We start from the raw sequence: 18,386 nt of genomic DNA on the forward strand, positions 1-18,386 counted from the left end.
CAGGTCTGTTACCAGGCTAGCTAGATCCTGTTATAGGAGATGTATCAGGTCTGTTACCAGGCTAGCTAGATCCTGTTATTGGAGATGTATCAGGTCTGTTACCAGGCTAGCTAGATCCTGTTATAGGAGATATATCAGGTCTGTTACCAGGCTAGCTAGATCCTGTTATTGGAGATATATCAGGTCTGTTACCAGGCTAGCTAGATCCTGTTATTGGAGAGGCGTCTTGATTAGGTCATTGGTGATAGTCCTCTGTTTTTAGTACTGTAGCGTCTACACTTCAACTGCAAGACCAGAACCCGGGATGTTATGATCGCTGGCGACCTACACACCTAAACTAAATCTTAATTTGACACAAAAGAAGTTCAGGTAGTATTTCAGCCTAATTGTAGACTTTGTCAACACAAGAGACCAAGTGTTCTCTTGGCTCAGCGAAATCCTTTAGAGTCCCCTCTGCATCTCAATCAGCTCCTTACTAACCCAGGGACCTGGAAACCCCCCAAGACATCCAGCGACAGGACCGAACTCGCCAGCCTCTCTACTCCTCCACCTTCCCTCACATTCATTTTCAGTGTATATGAATAGGGACGGATACGAGCACCCAATGTGCTGCACCATAGTGTTGTATCTCAGGCAAATGTTCAGCAAGCGTCCTTAGATTCAACTTGAAAGTAAAAATAAAATAAAAATGCAGGTAGTCTGCCAGGAAAGGGGGCATTAGTTACCATCACTATATGCTAATCATTTAAAATGTCATCTATTTCTGCTATTACCTATAGCCTGTGAAGTGTGTGGTATAAAATTCAGAACGTGTCACCACAACAGTGGTGGTTCTTCTGAGAAAGGGGGGAATGAATGGTTAAACTGAGCCCCAAATGGCACCCTATTCCCTACATAGTGCACTACTTTTGACCAGAGCCCTATCAAAAGTAGTGCACTAGATAGGGACTAGGGTGATATTTGAGTCAAAAGCCAAAGTCTCTAGCACAAAGCATGTGCAAATTAACATGTTTCATTCTCCCGTGGACTGAGGCCCTGAAGGCTGGACAGGCATTGAGAAGGACGATTGTTTACGTCAGGCTGTGATCCCAAATGGTACCCTGTTCCCTATTTAGTGCACTACTTTTGACTAAGGTCTATAGGGTACTGGTCAAATGTAGGGCATAGGGTGCCGTTTGGGAAGTAGTCCCAGAGAGTGGCCACCCGCTGCTGGGGTATTCTTCCCCTCTGTCTGGCCATCATTGAGGAGACATGCCCCATTTTAAATGGTTGTTTACTTGTATTAGAAAAAGAGCCAAAATGCTTCTCAATGAACTCTTGTCTACAATTCAATTAGTGGGGCCTAACCTTTCCCTTCTCAGCAGCAGCTAGCACGGTTTAGTTCCTGTTACCACAGTTCCCTGGTTGTCTTTAGTTCCCTGGTTGTCTTTAGTTCCCTGGTTGTCTTTAGTTCCCTGTCTGTCTTTAGTTCCCTGTCTGTCTTTAGTTCCCTGTCTGTCTTTAGTTCCCTGTCTGTCTTTAGTTCCCTGTCTGTCTTTAGTTCCCTGTCTGTCTTTAGTTCCCTGTCTGTCTTTAGTTCCCTGTCTGTCTTTAGTTCCCTGGTTGTCTTTAGTTCCCTGTCTGTCTTTAGTTCCCTGTCTGTCTTTAGTTCCCTGTCTGTCTTTAGTTCCCTGTCTGTCTTTAGTTCCCTGTCTGTCTTTAGTTCCCTGTCTGTCTTTAGTTCCCTGTCTGTCTTTAGTTCCCTGTCTGTCTTTAGTTCCCTGGCTGTCTTTAGTTCCCTGGCTGTCTTTAGTTCCCTGGCTGTCTTTAGTTCCCTGGCTGTCTGTTACCACAGTTCCCTGGCTGTCTGTTACCACAGTTCCCTGTCTGTCTTTAGTTCCCTGGCTGTCTTTAGTTCCCTGGCTGTCTTTAGTTCCCTGGCTGTCTTTAGTTCCCTGGTTGTCTTTAGTTCCCTGGTTGTCTTTAGTTCCCTGGTTCTATGCTTGTCCCCTAGCAACATGGACAGAATACAGATCGAATTGATCAGACATGCTGATGATCGGTAGTGACACCAGAGCCGAGCCAGTAAAGTGCATCATTTTGTTCACGTGACATCCTATTAGACAATGTGGAACACGTGACGACAATAAACACATTTTAAATTTGAATTGAACCATTGATTTAAGCTGTCACTTGGTGCAATACAATGTTCTGTTACATAAGATTGCAACATTTGAGTGGGGCAAGAAATTGGCAAAACCAGATCTGGGCCGTACAGCACAAAACGCACGTAGGAGCTGCTGTATGTTGCAAGGCAAATTTCCCCTAAAAGTATTTCATTTTGAAATTGATTCAAAACATCACAGATGGGTCTGGGACCAAGCTACAGCGAATCAGGTTCTCATCTTGTGTTTGGTGCCAAGTCTTTGGTGTTGATTTGTAGGTCTGTCCAGTAAGCAGGGTCAAGTACTGCACTATGAAGGGGATGTGGTGCCTTTTGGTGCACTGTGAAGGGAATATGGTGCACTGTGAAGGGAATATGGTGCACTGTGTGAGGTTATGGTGCCTTTTGGTGCACTATGAAGGGAATATGGTGTCTTTTGGTGCACTATGAAGGGAATATGGTGTCTTTTGGTGCACTATGAAGGGAATATGGTGTCTTTTGGTGCACTATGAAGGGAATATGGTGCCTTTTGGTGCACTATGAAGGGAATATGGTGCCTTTTGGTGCACTATGAAGGGAATATGGTGCCTTTTGGTGTACTATGAAGGGAATATGGTGCCTTTTGGTGCACTATGAAGGGAATATGGTGCCTTTTGGTGCACTATGAAGGGAATATGGTGTCTTTTGGTGCACTGTGGGGGGAATATGATGCCTTTTGGTGCACTGTGAAGGGAATATGGTGTCTTTTGGTGCACTATGAAGGGAATATGGTGTCTTTTGGTGCACTTTGGGGGAATATGATGCCTTTTGGTGCACTATGAAGGAATATGGTGTCTTTTGGTGCACTGTGGGGAGTATGATGCCTTTTGGTGCACTATGAAGGGAATATGGTGTCTTTTGGTGCACTATGAAGGGAATATGGTGTCTTTTGGTGCACTATGAAGGGAATATGGTGTCTTTTGGTGCACTATGAAGGGAATATGGTGTCTTTTGGTGCACTATGAAGGGAATATGGTGTCTTTTGGTGCACTATGAAGGGAATATGGTGTCTTTTGGTGCACTATGAAGGGAATATGGTGTCTTTTGGTGCACTATGAAGGGAATATGGTGTCTTTTGGTGCACTATGAAGGGAATATGGTGTCTTTTGGTGCACTATGAAGGGAATATGGTGCCTTTTGGTGCACTATGAAGGGAATATGGTGTCTTTTGGTGCACTGTGGAGGGAATATGGTGCCTTTTGGTGCACTATGAAGGGAATATGGTGTCTTTTGGTGCACTGTGGAGGGAATATGGTGCACTATGAAGGGAATATGGTGCCTTTTGGGACTGAGACTCTGTGTTCTGTAACTCTGTCTAGCAGCTGGTCACTGTCTAGCAGCTGGTCACTGTCTAGCAGCTGGTCACTGTCTAGTAGCTGGTCACTGTCTAGTAGCTGGTCACTGCATTCACAGTGTAGCCAGACCAGTAGCCTTGTGTTTTCTTGCCCTGGAAAACCAGACTGTAACAGTGTGTGTTATATGTTTAAGCCAGAAGCAGTATGATTATTTTTCCTACTATCCCCTGACCAGACAACTGTATCATAAGAAATGTATTTCTGCCCTCCTTATTTCCTATTTTTGGAAATTGTGGGCATTTTATTTTAATTTGGCTGAACAGAGTGAAGTTTACAGCAGAGATGGAAGTAATCTGTATATTTCCTAGTAGTGTCACAGTCTTCCTCCCCTCTGTCGGTAGCAGGGCCCTCCCCTCTGTCGGTAGCAGGGCCCTCCCCTCTGTCGGTAGCAGGGCTCTCCCCTCTGTCGGTAGCAGGGCCCTCCCCTCTGTCGGTAGCAGGGCCCTCCCCTCTGTCGGTAGCAGGGCCCTCCCCTCTGTCGGTAGCAGGGCCCTCCCCTCTGTCGGTAGCAGGGCCCTCCCCTCTGTCGGTAGCAGGGCCCTCCCCTCTGTCGGTAGCAGGGCCCTCCCCTCTGTCGGTAGCAGGGCCCTCCCCTCTGTCGGTAGCAGGGCCCTCCCCTCTGTCGGTAGCAGGGCCCTCCCCTCTGTCGGTAGCAGGGCCCTCCCCTCTGTCGGTAGCAGGGCCCTCCCCGCTGTCGGTAGCAGGGCCCTCCCCCAGCCATAGTCAGTTGATTAGCCAGCAGCTGTGGGTTAAAGAGCTGAGCTGAGGAAATTTTAAAATACTAATCTCATATACAGTGCGGCAAAAAAGTATTTAGTCAGCCACCAATTGTGCAAGTTCTCCCACTTAAAAAGATGAGAGGCCTGTAATTGTCATCAGGGGTACACTTCAACTATGACAGGCAAAATGAGAAAAAAAATCTAGAAAATCACATTGTAGGATTTTTTTATGAATTTATTTGCAAATTATGGTGGAAAATAAGTATTTGGTCAATAACAAAAGTTCCTCAATACTTTGTTACATACCCTTTGTTGGCAATGACAGAGGTCAAATGTTTTCTGTAAGTCTTCACAAGGTTTTCACACACTGTTGCTGGTATTTTGGCCCATTCCTCCATGCAGATCTCCTCTAGAGCTGTGACGTTTTGGGGCTGTTGCTGGGTAACACGGACTTTCAACTCCCTCCAAAGATTTTCTATGGGGTTGTGATCTGGAAACTGGCTAGGCCACTCCAGGACCTTGAAATGCTTCTTACGAAGCCACTCCTTCGTTGCCCGGGCGGTGTGTTTGGGATCATTGTCATGCTGAAAGACCCAGCCACGTTTCATCTTCAATGCACTTGCTGATGGAAGGAGGTTTTCACTCAAAATCTCACGATACATGGCCCCATTCATTCTTTCCTTTACACAGATCAGTCGTCCTGGTCCCTTTGCAGAAAAACAGCCCCAAAGCATGATGTTTCCACCCCCATGCTTCACAGTAGGTATGGTGTTCTTTGGATGCAACTCAGCATTCTTTGTCCTCCAAACACGACGAGTTTAGTTTTTACCAAAAAGTTATATTTTTATTTCTTTAAGGAATACCTAGGATAGGATAAAGTAATCCTTCTCACCCCCCTTAAAAGATTTAGATGCACTATTGTAAAGTGGCTGTTCCACTGGATGTCATAAGGTGAATGCACCAATTTGTAAGTCGCTCTGGATAAGAGCCTCTGCTAAATGACTTAAATGTAATGTAAATGGTTTCATCTGACCATATGACATTCTCCCAATCTTCTTCTGGATCATCCAAATGCTCTCTAGCAAACTTCAGACGGGCCTGGACATGTACTGGCTGAAGCAGGGGGACACGTCTGGCACTGCAGGATTTGAGTCCCTGGCGGCGTAGTGTGTTACTGATGGTAGGCTTTGTTACTTTGGTCCCAGCTCTCTGCAGGTCATTCACTAGGTCCCCCATGTGGTTCTGGGATTTTTGCTCACCGTTCTTGGGATCATTTTGACCCCACGGGGTGAGATCTTGCGTGGAGCCCCAGATCGAGAGAGATTATCAGTGGTCTTCTATGTCTTCCATTTCCTAATAATTGCTCCCACAGTTGATTTCTTCAAACCAAGCTGCTTACCTATTTCAGATTCAGTCTTCCCAGTCTGGTGCAGGTCTACAATTTTGTTTCTGGTGTCCTTTGACAGCTCTTTGGTCTTGGCCATAGTGGAGTGTGACTGTTTGAAGTTGTGGACAGGTGTCTTTTATACTGATAACAAGTTCAAACAGGTGCCATTAATACAGGTAACGGGTGGGGGACAGAGGAGCCTCTTAAAGAAGAAGTTACAGGTCTGTGAGAGCCAGAAATCTTGCTTGTTTGTAGGTGACCAAATACTTATTTTCCACCATCATTTGCAAATAAATTCATTTAAAAAATCCAGAAAATCACTTTTTTCTAATTTTGTCTGTCATAGTTGAAGTGTACCTATGGTGAAAATTACAGGCCTCATCTTTTTAAGTGGGAAAACTTGCACAATTGGTGGCTGACTAAATACTTTTTTGCCCCACTGTAATTAGCAGATGCTTTTTATCCAGAGTGATTTACAATACATTGAGTGCATACATTTTTAGTCTGTGATTCCTGCATGTGGGAATTGAACCCACAACCTTGCTAACTTTACTCGCACCAGGCCCTTACTGAACCACACATTATAGTAATAGGGGGAATAGGAAGTCAATGTAAGTTGTTGGTGTAATGATTTGTGTTTGACCTCTTCTCATCTATCTTCCCTTCCTCCTCCTCATCTATCTTCCCTTCCTACTGGCTCTTCTCCTCCTCATCTATCTTCCCTTCCTACTGGCTCTTCTCCTCCTCATCTATCTTCCCTTCCTACTGGCTCTTCTCCTCCTCATCTATCTTCCCTTCCTACTGGCTCTTCTCCTCCTCATCTATCTTCCCTTCCTACTGGCTCTTCTCCTCCTCATCTATCTTCCCTTCCTACTGGCTCTTCTCCTCCTCATCTATCTTCCCTTCCTACTGGCTCTTCTCCTCCTCATCTATCTCTCCTTTCTCATCCTCATCTATCTCTCCTTTCTCATCCTCATCCATCTCTCCTTTCTCATCCTCATCCATCTCTCCTTTCTCATCCTCATCCATCTCCCCTTCCTCCTCTCTTCTCATCTATCTTCCCTTCCTACTGGCTCTTCTCCTCCTCATCCATCTTCCCTTCCTCCTCCTCATCCATCTCCCCTTCCTCCTCCTCATCCATCTCCCCTTCCTCCTCCTCATCCATCTCCCCTTCCTCATCCTCATCCATCTCCCCTTCCTCCTCTCTTCTCATCTATCTTCCCTTCCTACTGGCTCTTCTCCTCCTCATCCATCTTCCCTTCCTACTGGCTCTTCTCCTCCTCATCCATCTCTCCTTTCTACTGGCTCTTCTCCTCCTCATCCATCTCTCTCTTCTTCTCCTAATTCTTCCCAGGTGTGTGCTTGAACCAAGACCTGGCCTGATCCTGTTACCTGGCAACCAGTGATTTGGCACCAATCCTAGCCTCCTGATTGGCTGTGACAGAAGCAGGCTGTAGAGGTGGTGAGGAGGGGGCAACCGAAAACAAACTACTTTGCTCACCCCCTTTTTTTGTTTCTTCTTTGATTTGAAGGGGGGGGAGAGGAGCACTCGACAGGAGGAGGAGTGCTCTGTGGGCGCTCTAACTTCACAAAGGAGCATGGGGCAGAGTGTTCCTGGAGGCATAAAGACTATTGACATGAGGGACCCGGCATTCAGGCCTCTGGAGCTGGCAGCTCTGGACCATAACAAGCCCTCCAGGCTGGATCTGCTGCTGGACATGCCCCCTGCTGGACAGGAGGTCCAGATGCAGCACTCGTGGAACAACAACGACCGATCGCTCAACATCTTCGTCAAGGACGACAACAAACTGGTCTTCCATCGGCACCCCGTGGCTCAGAGCACGGACGCCATCCGGGCCTGTATCGGCTACACCCGGGGGCTACACATCTGGGAGATCAGCTGGGCCATGAGACAGCGGGGCACGCACGCCATCGTCGGCGTGGCGACGGGAGAGGCGCCGCTTCATTCCGTAGGCTACACGACCCTGGTGGGTAATAACCACGAGTCCTGGGGCTGGGACCTAGGACGGAATAGACTTCACCACGATGGAAAGAATCAGCCCAGTAAGATGTACCCTGCGTTCCTGGAGCCGGATGAGACATTTATAGTCCCCGATTCATTCCTGGTAGTGTTGGACATGGACGAGGGGACTCTGAGCTATATAGTGGACGGACAATACTTAGGGGTGGCTTTCAGAGGACTCAAGGGGAGGAAGCTGTACCCTGTCGTCAGTGCTGTGTGGGGGCACTGTGAAATACGAATCCGCTACATCAATGGACTCGATCGTAAGTAGTGCCTATAACAGAGCTCTCCAACCCTGTTCCTGGAGAGTTACCCTCCTGTAGGTTTAAACTCCAGCCCTGTTCCTGGAGAGTTACCCTCCTGTAGGTTTAAACTCCAGCCCTGTTCCTGGAGAGTTACCCTCCTGTAGGTTTAAACTCCAACCCTGTTCCTGGAGAGTTACCCTCCTGTAGGTTTAAACTCCAGCCCTATTCCTGGAGAGTTACCCTCCTGTAGGTTTAAACTCCAACCCTGTTCCTGGAGAGTTACCCTCCTGTAGGTTTAAACTCCAACCCTGTTCCTGGAGAGTTACCCTCCTGTAGGTTTAAACTCCAGCCCTGTTCCTGGAGAGTTACCCTCCTGTAGGTTTAAACTCCAACCCTGTTCCTGGAGAGCTACCCTCCTATAGGTTTAAACTCCAGCCCTGTTCCTGCTGTTCCTGGAGAGCTACCCTCCTATAGGTTTAAACTCCAGCCCTGTTCCTGGAGAGCTACCATCCTGTAGGTTTAAACTCCAACCCTGTTCCTGGAGAGCTACCATCCTGTAGGTTTAAACTCCAGCCCTGTTCCTGGAGAGCTACCATCCTGTAGGTTTAAACTCCAACCCTGTTCCTGCTGTTCCTGGAGAGCTACCCTCCTATAGGTTTAAACTCCAGCCCTGTTCCTGGAGAGCTACCATCCTGTAGGTTTAAACTCCAACCCTGTTCCTGGAGAGCTGCCATCCTGTAGGTTTAAACTCCAACCCTGTTCCTGCTGTTCCTGGAGAGCTACCCTCCTATAGGTTTAAACTCCAGCCCTGTTCCTGGAGAGCTACCATCCTGTAGGTTTAAACTCCAACCCTGTTCCTGCTGTTCCTGGAGAGCTACCCTCCTATAGGTTTAAACTCCAGCCCTGTTCCTGGAGAGCTACCCTCCTATAGGTTCACTCCAGCCCTGTTCCTGGAGAGCTACCCTCCTACAGGTTTAAATCCAGCCCTGTTCCTGGAGAGCTACCCTCCTATAGGTTTAAACTCCAGCCCTGTTCCTGGAGAGCTACCCTCCTATAGGTTCACTCCAGCCCTGTTCCTGGAGAGCTACGCTCCTATAGGTATAAACTCCAGCCCCAGTTATAACTAACCTGATTCAGTTAATCATCCAGTGAATGATGAGAATGAGGTGGACTAGATTAGGATTGGAGCGAAAACTAGCTTTTCATGAACAGGGTTGGAGTGCCCTGGCCTATAATATATTTTCTAAACTGTAATTGTTCAGAGTTGGCTTTGGTCTGAGATATGATTTGAGACTCTTCTTTTTTTTTCTTCAAAACGCCATAGGAATCTACTATAGCCTCGTCTCACAGCCAGCTGTTGTCTTGGGTTCTTTGGAACGTGTAGAAATATTCTATGTAGAACAAACATGCCTCTCTGACATGCATTAGGATAAGGAATCATGTTGGCTCTAGTTTTGACACTTCTATATGTTCCAGTTGCAAAGATGAGTGCTACTGCACGTGTTCCTAGCTATCACTTAATACTTCCTCCTCGGGAACTATAGCAACAGTGTCTGTCTGGACATTGGTTGGAATCTGGCAAATGTACGTTTTTCCCTCCACCAATCAATGGCAGGTAAAATGAGAGAATCTACCAGACACTTTTTTTTTTTTTACCAGAAAAATATTACACCAAAAATAACTGAATGAGCATTCTTTAATGTTTTTAAAAACAAGAAGCTTCTTTCTAGTAATACAGAATGTATTGCTCAATTACCTTCGTGACTTGAGTTTTAAATAATTAGTTAAAATAAGTCATTTTGATACAATAGTCAAACTGATAAACGGTTGTACAACTGAACATCAACAATCAACAAAGTTCCTTTTGCTCTGCCACTAAATACTGATACGGTTGATTTATTATTAGCTCGGGGCTCGAACACTGACTTTATTACAGTGTACATAAGTACATAAGTTCATATTTAGGAACACAAATAAATGTCGGATCACAATAAAATTGAGTGTTTTTTTATGATTTTAAAAGACAAAGTTTTTTGGGGGTGTGTTCCACGCTCAATGTACCCCCAAATATGAGTCATTAGGTGAGACCAATGTGTTCACCTGCCCCCTTTAAGTTAACAGCACATTTAATTTTTTCTTTTTACCTTTTTACCTATTTAACTAGGCAAGTCAGTTAAGAAATAGTTCTTATTTTCAATGACGGCCTGGGAACAGTGGGTTAACTGCCTTGTTTAGGGGCATAACGACAGATTTGTACCTTGTTAGCTTGGGGGTTTGAACTTGCAACCTTCCGGTTACTAGTCCAACTCTCTAACCACTAGGCTACGCTGCCACCACACGTGTCTGTCTATCAGAGATGAGAATCTCTGTCTACGTTTGCAGCAGTTAGTTGCAGCAAACTCAAACTAATATTGGAAAACAACCTAGCGTGTGAACAAAACGATGTAACCAGCAGGATAATGTCACACTTCACTAGCCTTTCAGGTCAATTCAACCAACTTCTACATTTGGGCTTTGGATTGGGGAGGGGGAGGGGTGGATAGAAACGGTTCTCAAATGCTGTGTGATCACCCAGTGAAATAGACATCTTACCCGTTAATGCCAAAATCTGCCCTCATTTGGCAGGTGACGGGGTGTTAATTTCCCATCCTGGTTGTAATGGTTCCTCCGAGGGAGCTTTAGGAGCAGTGTCAGTCTGTCTAGACATTGGTCTGTACAGACGGATGTGATTCAGAACATAGACACTATTTCAGGGCTGCTTTTGACATGTTGTTAAGAAAAAAAACTCTAAATGTATCGAATATATAAAGTCTAGAAATCTGTAATTTTTTTTTTTTTTTTTTTTTTTTTTTTTTTTTTTTTTTGCTGAGACGATTTTAGTCGTAACAGTTTAGTCGTCAACTACTATATATTTCACAGTGGACCATAGGAATTGACCAAGAGGACACAAACAGATCTGAGATCAGGCTTCTCTGGTGTTGTCTTGGTGTGGACCATAGGAATTGACTGAGAGGACACAAACAGATCTGAGATCAGGCTTCTCTGGGGTTGCCTTGGTGTGGACCATAGGAATTGACCGAGAGGACACAAACAGATCTGAGATCAGGCTTCTCTGGTGTTGTCTTGGTGTGGACCATAGGAATTGACCAAGAGGACACAAACAGATCTGAGATCAGCCTTCTCTGGTGTTGTCTTGGTGTGGACCATAGGAATTGACCAAGAGGACACAAACAGATCTGAGATCAGGCTTCTCTGGGGTTGTCTTTGTGTGGACCATAGGAATTGACCAAGAGAACACAAACAGATCTGAGATCAGGCTTCTCTGGTGTTGTCTTGGTGTGGACCATAGGAATTGACCGAGAGGACACAAACAGATCTGAGATCAGGCTTCTCTGGGGTTGTCTTGGTGTGGACCATAGGAATTGACCAAGAGGACACAAACAGATCTGAGATCAGGCTTCTCTGGTGTTGTCTTGGTGTGGACCATAGGAATTGACCAAGAGGACACAAACAGATCTGAGATCAGGCTTCTCTGGTGTTGTCTTGGTGTGGACCATAGGAATTGACCAAGAGGACACAAACAGATCTGAGATCAGGCTTCTCTGGTGTTGTCTTGGTGTGCGTTCATGTTTTTAATGATGTTTTTAATGATGTTTTTAATGGGGCCAACCTTTGAACATTCTGTTACACCCAAGTTAATTACATCAATAAACACTGAAATTGTGAGGACATCCCAAATGGCACTCTATTCCCTACATAGTGCACTACTTTAGACCAGGGCTAATAGGGGTAGTGCACTACTTTAGACCAGGGCTAATAGGGGTAGTGCACTACTTTAGACCAGGGCTAATAGGGGTAGTGCACTACTTTAGACCAGGGCTAATAGGGGTAGTGCACTACTTTAGACCAGGGCTAATAGGGGTAGTGCACTACTTTAGACCAGGGCTAATAGGGGTAGTGCACTACTTTAGACCAGGGCTAATAGGGGTAGTGCACTACTTTAGACCAGGGCCAATAGGGGTAGTGCACTACTTTAGACCAGGGCCAATAGGGGTAGTGCACTACTTTAGACCAGGACCCATAGGGGTAGTGCACTACTTTAGACCAGGGCCAATAGGACTCTGTAGTAGTGCACTACTTTAGACCAGGGCCTATAGGACTCTGTAGTAGTGCACTACTTTAGACCAGGGCCAATAGGACTCTGTAGTAGTAGTAGTGCACTACTTTAGGCCAGGGCCAATAGGACTCTGTAGTAGTAGTAGTGCACTACTTTAGGCCAGGGCCAATAGGACTCTGTAGTAGTAGTAGTGCACTACTTTAGGCCAGGGCCAATAGGACTCTGTAGTAGTAGTAGTGCACTACTTTAGACCAGGGCCAATAGGACTCTGTAGTAGTAGTAGTGCACTACTTTAGGCCAGGGCCAATAGGACTCTGTAGTAGTAGTAGTGCACTACTTTAGGCCAGGGCCAATAGGACTCTGTAGTAGTAGTAGTGCACTACTTTAGACCAGGACCAATAGGACTCTGTAGTAGTAGTAGTAGTAGTAGTAGTAGTAGTGCACTACTTTAGACCAGGGCCAATAGGACTCTGTAGTAGTAGTAGTGCACTACTTTAGACCAGGACCAATAGGACTCTGTAGTAGTAGTAGTAGTGCACTACTTTAGACCAGGGCCAATAGGACTCTGTAGTAGTAGTAGTGCACTACTTTAGACCAGGACCAATAGGACTCTGTAGTAGTAGTGCACTACTTTAGACCAGGACCAATAGGACTCTGTAGTAGTAGTAGTAGTAGTAGTGCACTACTTTAGACCAGGGCCAATAGGACTCTGTAGTAGTAGTGCACTACTTTAGACCAGGGCCAATAGGACTCTGTAGTAGTAGTGCACTACTTTAGACCAGGGCCAATAGGACTCTGTAGTAGTAGTAGTGCACTACTTTAGGCCAGGGCCAATAGGACTCTGTAGTAGTGCACTACTTTAGGCCAGGGCCAATAGGACTCTGTAGTAGTGCACTACTTTAGGCCAGGGCCAATAGGACTCTGTAGTAGTGCACTACTTTAGGCCAGGGCCAATAGGACTCTGTAGTAGTAGTAGTGCACTACTTTAGGCCAGGGCCAATAGGACTCTGTAGTAGTGCACTACTTTAGGCCAGGGCCAATAGGACTCTGTAGTAGTAGTAGTGCACTACTTTAGACCAGGGCCAATAGGACTCTGTAGTAGTAGTAGTGCACTACTTTAGACTACAGTTTTGAGTACAACTTCGTGATGTAATGGACTTGGGTGTAACAGTACAGTTCAAAGGTCGACCCCGTTTTAAAACGCATTACTGCACATCAAGGTTACACCAGAGAACTGAGGATTTGTAGCCTGGACCCAGACCTTTGTTCTCTCTTGCCAGTTCCTATGGTCACTGTTAATGTAAAGGAGTTGGCAAGACAACACAAACAGATCTGGAACCAAGCTAGAACAGACTACAGTCCCAGATCTGATAGTGTGGTCTTGCCTACTTCTATGATTAATGGCAAAAATCGATCTGGGGCCAAGTTAGAGGCATCTACAGATTACACTGTTAGGCTAGCCTGGTCCCAGATCTATTTGTACTGTTTTCCCAAACTTTAGCCTGCCAATTCAGCAAGACAGCCTAAACAGATCTGGGACCAGGCTCGAGCCACTGATTACAACTACTATGTAAGCCAGTTGGGCACAACCTGATAATGTGCCATTGGCATTGTGATTTAAATCTTTTTTTAATTTTTATTTCTCTCTTCTATGCCCCAGATACAACATGTAATCATTTCACAAACCTGTTGATCACTTTGATCTAGGTCTGGGTAGCATTTTCTGTAGTAAGGAGTGTCAACAGAATAGTCCCTTCAAGTTATTGATCTGACAACTGGAATAGTATACTGTAAAACCGGTATGTTTCCCAGGTCCAACGCACACTGAACAGCAATGCAACATGCAACAATCTCAATGATTTTTACTGAGTTACAGTTCATATAAGGAAATCAGTCGATTTTGAAATAAATGTATTAGGCCCAAATCTATACATTTCACATGACTGGGCAGCCAGGCCCACCCACTGGGCAGCCAGGCCCACCCACTGGGGAGCCAGGCCCACCCACTGGGGAGCCAGGCCCACCCACTGGGGAGCCAGGCCCACCCACTGGGCAGCCAGGCCCACCCACTGGGCAGCCAGGCCCACCCACTGGGCAGCCAGGCCCACCCACTGGGCAGCCAGGCCCACCCAGTGGGCAGCCAGGCCCACCCAGTGGGGAGCCAGGCCCACCCAGTGGGGAGCCAGGCCCACCCAGTGGGGAGCCAGGCCCATCCAGTGGGGAGCCAGGCCCACCCACTGGGGAGCCAGGCCCACCCACTGGGGAGCCAGGCCCACCCACTGGGCAGCCAGGCCCCACCCACTGGGAAGCCAGTGGGCAGCCAGGCCCATCCACTGGGAAGCCAGGCCCATCCAGTCAGAATTTTTCCCACAAAAGGGCTTTGTTACAGACATAAATCCTCAGTTTCATCAGCTGTCCCGGTGGCTGGTCTCAGACGATCCCGCAGGTGAAGAAGCCGGATGTGGCAGTCCTGGGCTGATGTAGTTACACGTGGCCTGAAGGTTGTGTGGCCGGTTGAAAGTACTGCCAAATTCTCTTAAACGACGTTGGAAGCTGCTTATGGTAGAGAAATTAACATTCAATTATCTGGCAACAGCTCTGGAGAACATTCCTACAGTCAGCATGTCAATTACACGCTCCCTCAAAACCTGAGACATCTGTGGCTTTGTGTTGTGTGACAAAACTGCACATTTTTAGTGGCCTTTTTATTGTCCCCGGCACAAGGTGCACTTGTGTAATGATCATGGTGTTTAATCGGCTTCTTCATATGCCACACCTGTCAGGTGGATGGATTATCTTGGCAAAGGAAAAATGCTCAGTAACAGGGATGTAAATTAATTAGTGCACAACATTTAAGAGAAAAGCTTTTTGTGCGTATAGAACATTTCAGTTTATGAAACATGGGACCAACACTTTACATGTTATATTTTATATTATGACTGTTTGTGACGTTTTGGTGTTTGGTAGGGCTTTTTTTGGCTGTTCGCACACATTCTTTACTTGAGACAAGTTGAAGTTCGGTAACCGAAGTCGACGCCCCTTCATCTGTGATTGGTCAATAGTAGTACCTAGTAGGAGTCAACTATGGATGCGATTCTTTAACCAAGTGTTTGTCAATGAGACGACGACTAGTTGTAGTGTAATATTTGTCAAGTGAAAAAAATTTGCATCAAACATCTTAGATGTAAAATAATGCAACCTAAGATCTCTGCAACAAAAAAAAAACGTCATTAAGAAATGTGTAATTAATTGACTATTTTGAGGAAGTTTATACTGGCTATACTATGTTGCTGCAGTGAGACAAACAGTAATATTACTGCCTTCTTTCTTCTCATTTTCCAAGCGAAGGTCTTTTTTAAGGGAGTGTGCGAGAGGCACCGTCGTCCACCAAGCTGAGTTCTGCGAGGAAACCGAGCCTAGTATGCAGGCGCCTTAAGCCAGCTTTTCCATTGCGTTTCTTTCACCAATTTATGTCAAAAGCCATTTAAGGAAGGAGGATTCAAACGGGCAACCTGGAGTTTCTTTGTCCCTCTCGGCATGTGATCTGACCATGAAAAACTCTTTGAGCCCAAGTCCTTCTCTATTCTAGAACGTCTCATTCTGCAGCAAGAATCTAATCAAATGTTATTTGTCAGGGTGTGTCAACCAAGCCATGTACTTCGTAAGAAAATATTTTGTAAATTAACTAAAGTAACAATGTGGAGGCTATATACAGGGTATTACGGTACAATGTGGAGGCTATATACAGGGTGTTACGGTACAGAGTCAATGTGGAGGCTATATACAGGGTATTACGGTACAGAGTCAATGTGGAGGCTATATACAGGGTATTACGGTAGAGTCAATGTGGAGGCTATATACAGGGGGTACCGGTACAGAGTCAATGTGGAGGCTATATACAGGGGGTGCCAGTACCGAGTCAATGTGGAGGCTATATACAGGGGGTACCAGTACCGAGTCAATGTGGAGGCTATATACAGGGGGTACCGAGTCAATGTGGAGGCTATATACAGGGGGTACCAGTACCGAGTCAATGTGGAGGCTATATACAGGGGGTACCAGTACCGAGTCAATGTGGAGGCTATATACAGGGGGTACCAGTACCGAGTCAATGTGGAGGCTATATACAGGGGGTACCAGTACCGAGTCAATGTGGAGGCTATATACAGGGGGTACCAGTACCGAGTCAATGTGGAGGCTATATACAGGGGGTACCAGTACCGAGTCAATGTGGAGGCTATATACAGGGGGTACCAGTACCGAGTCAATGTGGAGGCTATATACAGGGGGTACCGGTACCGAGTCAATGTGGAGGCTATATACAGGGGGTACCGGTACCGAGTCAATGTGGAGGCTATATACAGGGGGTACCGGTACCGAGTCAATGTGGAGGCTATATACAGGGGGTACCAGTACCGAGTCAATGTGGAGGCTATATACAGGGGGTACCGGTACAGAGTCAATGTGGAGGCTATATACAGGGGGTACCAGTACCGAGTCAATGTGGAGGCTATATACAGGGGGTCCAGGTAATTGGAGGTCAGGGGGTAAAGTGAGTCAATGTGGAGGCTATATACAGGGGGTACCAGTACCGAGTCAATGTGGAGGCTATATACAGGGGGGTACTGGTACAGAGTCAATGTGGAGGCTATATACAGGGGGTACCAGTACCGAGTCAATGTGCGGGGGTCCAGGTAATTGTAGGTCAGGGTAAAGTGGCTATGTACAGGGGGTACCAGTACCGAGGGTCCAGGTAATTGTAGGTCGGGGTAAAGTGGCTATATACAGGGGGTACCAGTACCGAGTCAATGTGGAGGCTATATACAGGGGGTACCGGTACCGAGTCAATGTGGAGGCTATATACAGGGGGTACCGGTACCGAGTCAATGTGGAGGCTATATACAGGGGGTACCAGTACCGAGTCAATGTGGAGGCTATATACAGGGGGTACCAGTACCGAGTCAATGTGGAGGCTATATACAGGGGGTACCGGTACCGAGTCAATGTGGAGGCTATATACAGGGGGTACCGGTACAGAGTCAATGTGGAGGCTATATACAGGGGGGTACTGGTACAGAGTCAATGTGGAGGCTATATACAGGGGGTACCAGTACCGAGTCAATGTGCGGGGGTCCAGGTAATTGTAGGTCAGGGTAAAGTGGCTATGTACAGGGGGTACCAGTACCGAGGGTCCAGGTAATTGTAGGTCGGGGTAAAGTGGCTATGAACAGGGGGTACCAGTACCGAGGGTCCAGGTAATTGTAGGTCGGGGTAAAGTGGCTATGTACAGGGGGTACCAGTACGGGGGTCCAGGTAATTGTAGGTCGGGGTAAAGTGGCTATGCATAGATAATAAACATTGAGTAGCAGTGGTGTGAAAACAAAGGGGCTCGGTCGACGTAAACGGTCCAGGTGACCATTTGATTAGCTGTTCAGGGGTATTATGGCTTTATTATGGCTTGGGGGGTTGAAGCTGTTAATAAGGAGCCTTTTGGACCTCGACTTGGCACTCCGGTACCGCTTGCTGTGCGGTAGCAGAAAGTCTCCAACAATTTTTTTGTGGGGGCCTTCCTCTGACACCGCCTAGTATACAGGTTCTGGATGTCAGGGAGCTGGGCCCCAGTGATGTACTGGGCTGTACTCACTACCCTCTGATATAGAGGTTCTGGATGTCAGGGAGCTGGGTCCCAGTGATGTACTGGGCTGTACTCACTACCCTCTGATATAGAGGTTCTGGATGTCAGGGAGCTGGGCCCCAGTGATGTACTGGGCTGTACGCACTACCCTCTGATATAGAGGTCCTGGATGGCAGGAAGCTTGGTCCCAGTGATGTACTGGGCTGTACTCACTACCCTCTGATATAGAGGTCCTGGATGACAGGGAGCTGGGTCCCAGTGATGGACTGGGCTGTACTCACTACCCTCTGATATAGAGGTTCTGGATGTCAGGGAGCTGGGTCCCAGTGATGTACTGGGCTGTACTCACTACCCTCTGATATAGAGGTTCTGGATGTCAGGGAGCTGGGCCCCAGTGATGTACTGGGCTGTACGCACTACCCTCTGATATAGAGGTCCTGGATGGCAGGAAGCTTGGCCCCAGTGATGTACTGGGCTGTACGCACTACCCTCTGATATAGAGGTCCTGGATGGCAGGAAGCTTTGCCCCAGTGATGTACTGGGCTGTATGCACTACCCTCTGTAGAGCCTTACGGATGCCATAACAGGCGGTGATGCAACTGGTCTCGTGAGGGGGAAAAGGCGTTTGTCGTGCCCTCTTCATGACTGTCTTGGTATATTTTGACCATGATAGTTTGTTGGTGATGTGGACACCGAGGAACTTGAAGCTCTTGACCCGCTCCA

At 46.8% G+C, this 18,386-nt stretch overlaps 1 protein-coding gene and 1 long non-coding RNA gene across 4 annotated transcripts in view; both read left to right on the forward strand.

Annotated features, from left to right (window-relative positions):
* The window catches only part of LOC118359524 (SPRY domain-containing SOCS box protein 1-like), a 29,453-nt gene that overhangs the window by 3,799 nt on the left and 7,268 nt on the right, over positions 1–18,386 (forward strand). Inside the window, exons 2-3 of one of the 3 annotated variants that reach the window (XM_052481365.1) lie at positions 4,947–5,019; positions 6,998–7,929. In XM_052481365.1, coding sequence (XP_052337325.1) covers positions 7,242–7,929 — 688 coding nt within the window. In that variant the 5' untranslated portion in view covers positions 4,947–5,019; positions 6,998–7,241. The remainder of the gene's footprint in view (positions 1–4,946; positions 5,020–6,997; positions 7,930–18,386) is intronic. The other 2 variants (XM_052481366.1, XM_052481364.1) reach the window with 2 other exon arrangements.
* Positions 7,944–8,842, forward strand: LOC127912390 (uncharacterized). Its single transcript, XR_008082220.1, has 3 exons — positions 7,944–8,333; positions 8,515–8,652; positions 8,705–8,842. It is a non-coding gene; the product is annotated as an uncharacterized LOC127912390 (long non-coding RNA).

The sequence above is a fragment of the Oncorhynchus keta genome, chromosome 27, assembly GCF_023373465.1.
Source record: "Oncorhynchus keta strain PuntledgeMale-10-30-2019 chromosome 27, Oket_V2, whole genome shotgun sequence".
Taxonomy (NCBI): Eukaryota; Metazoa; Chordata; class Actinopteri; order Salmoniformes; family Salmonidae; genus Oncorhynchus; species Oncorhynchus keta.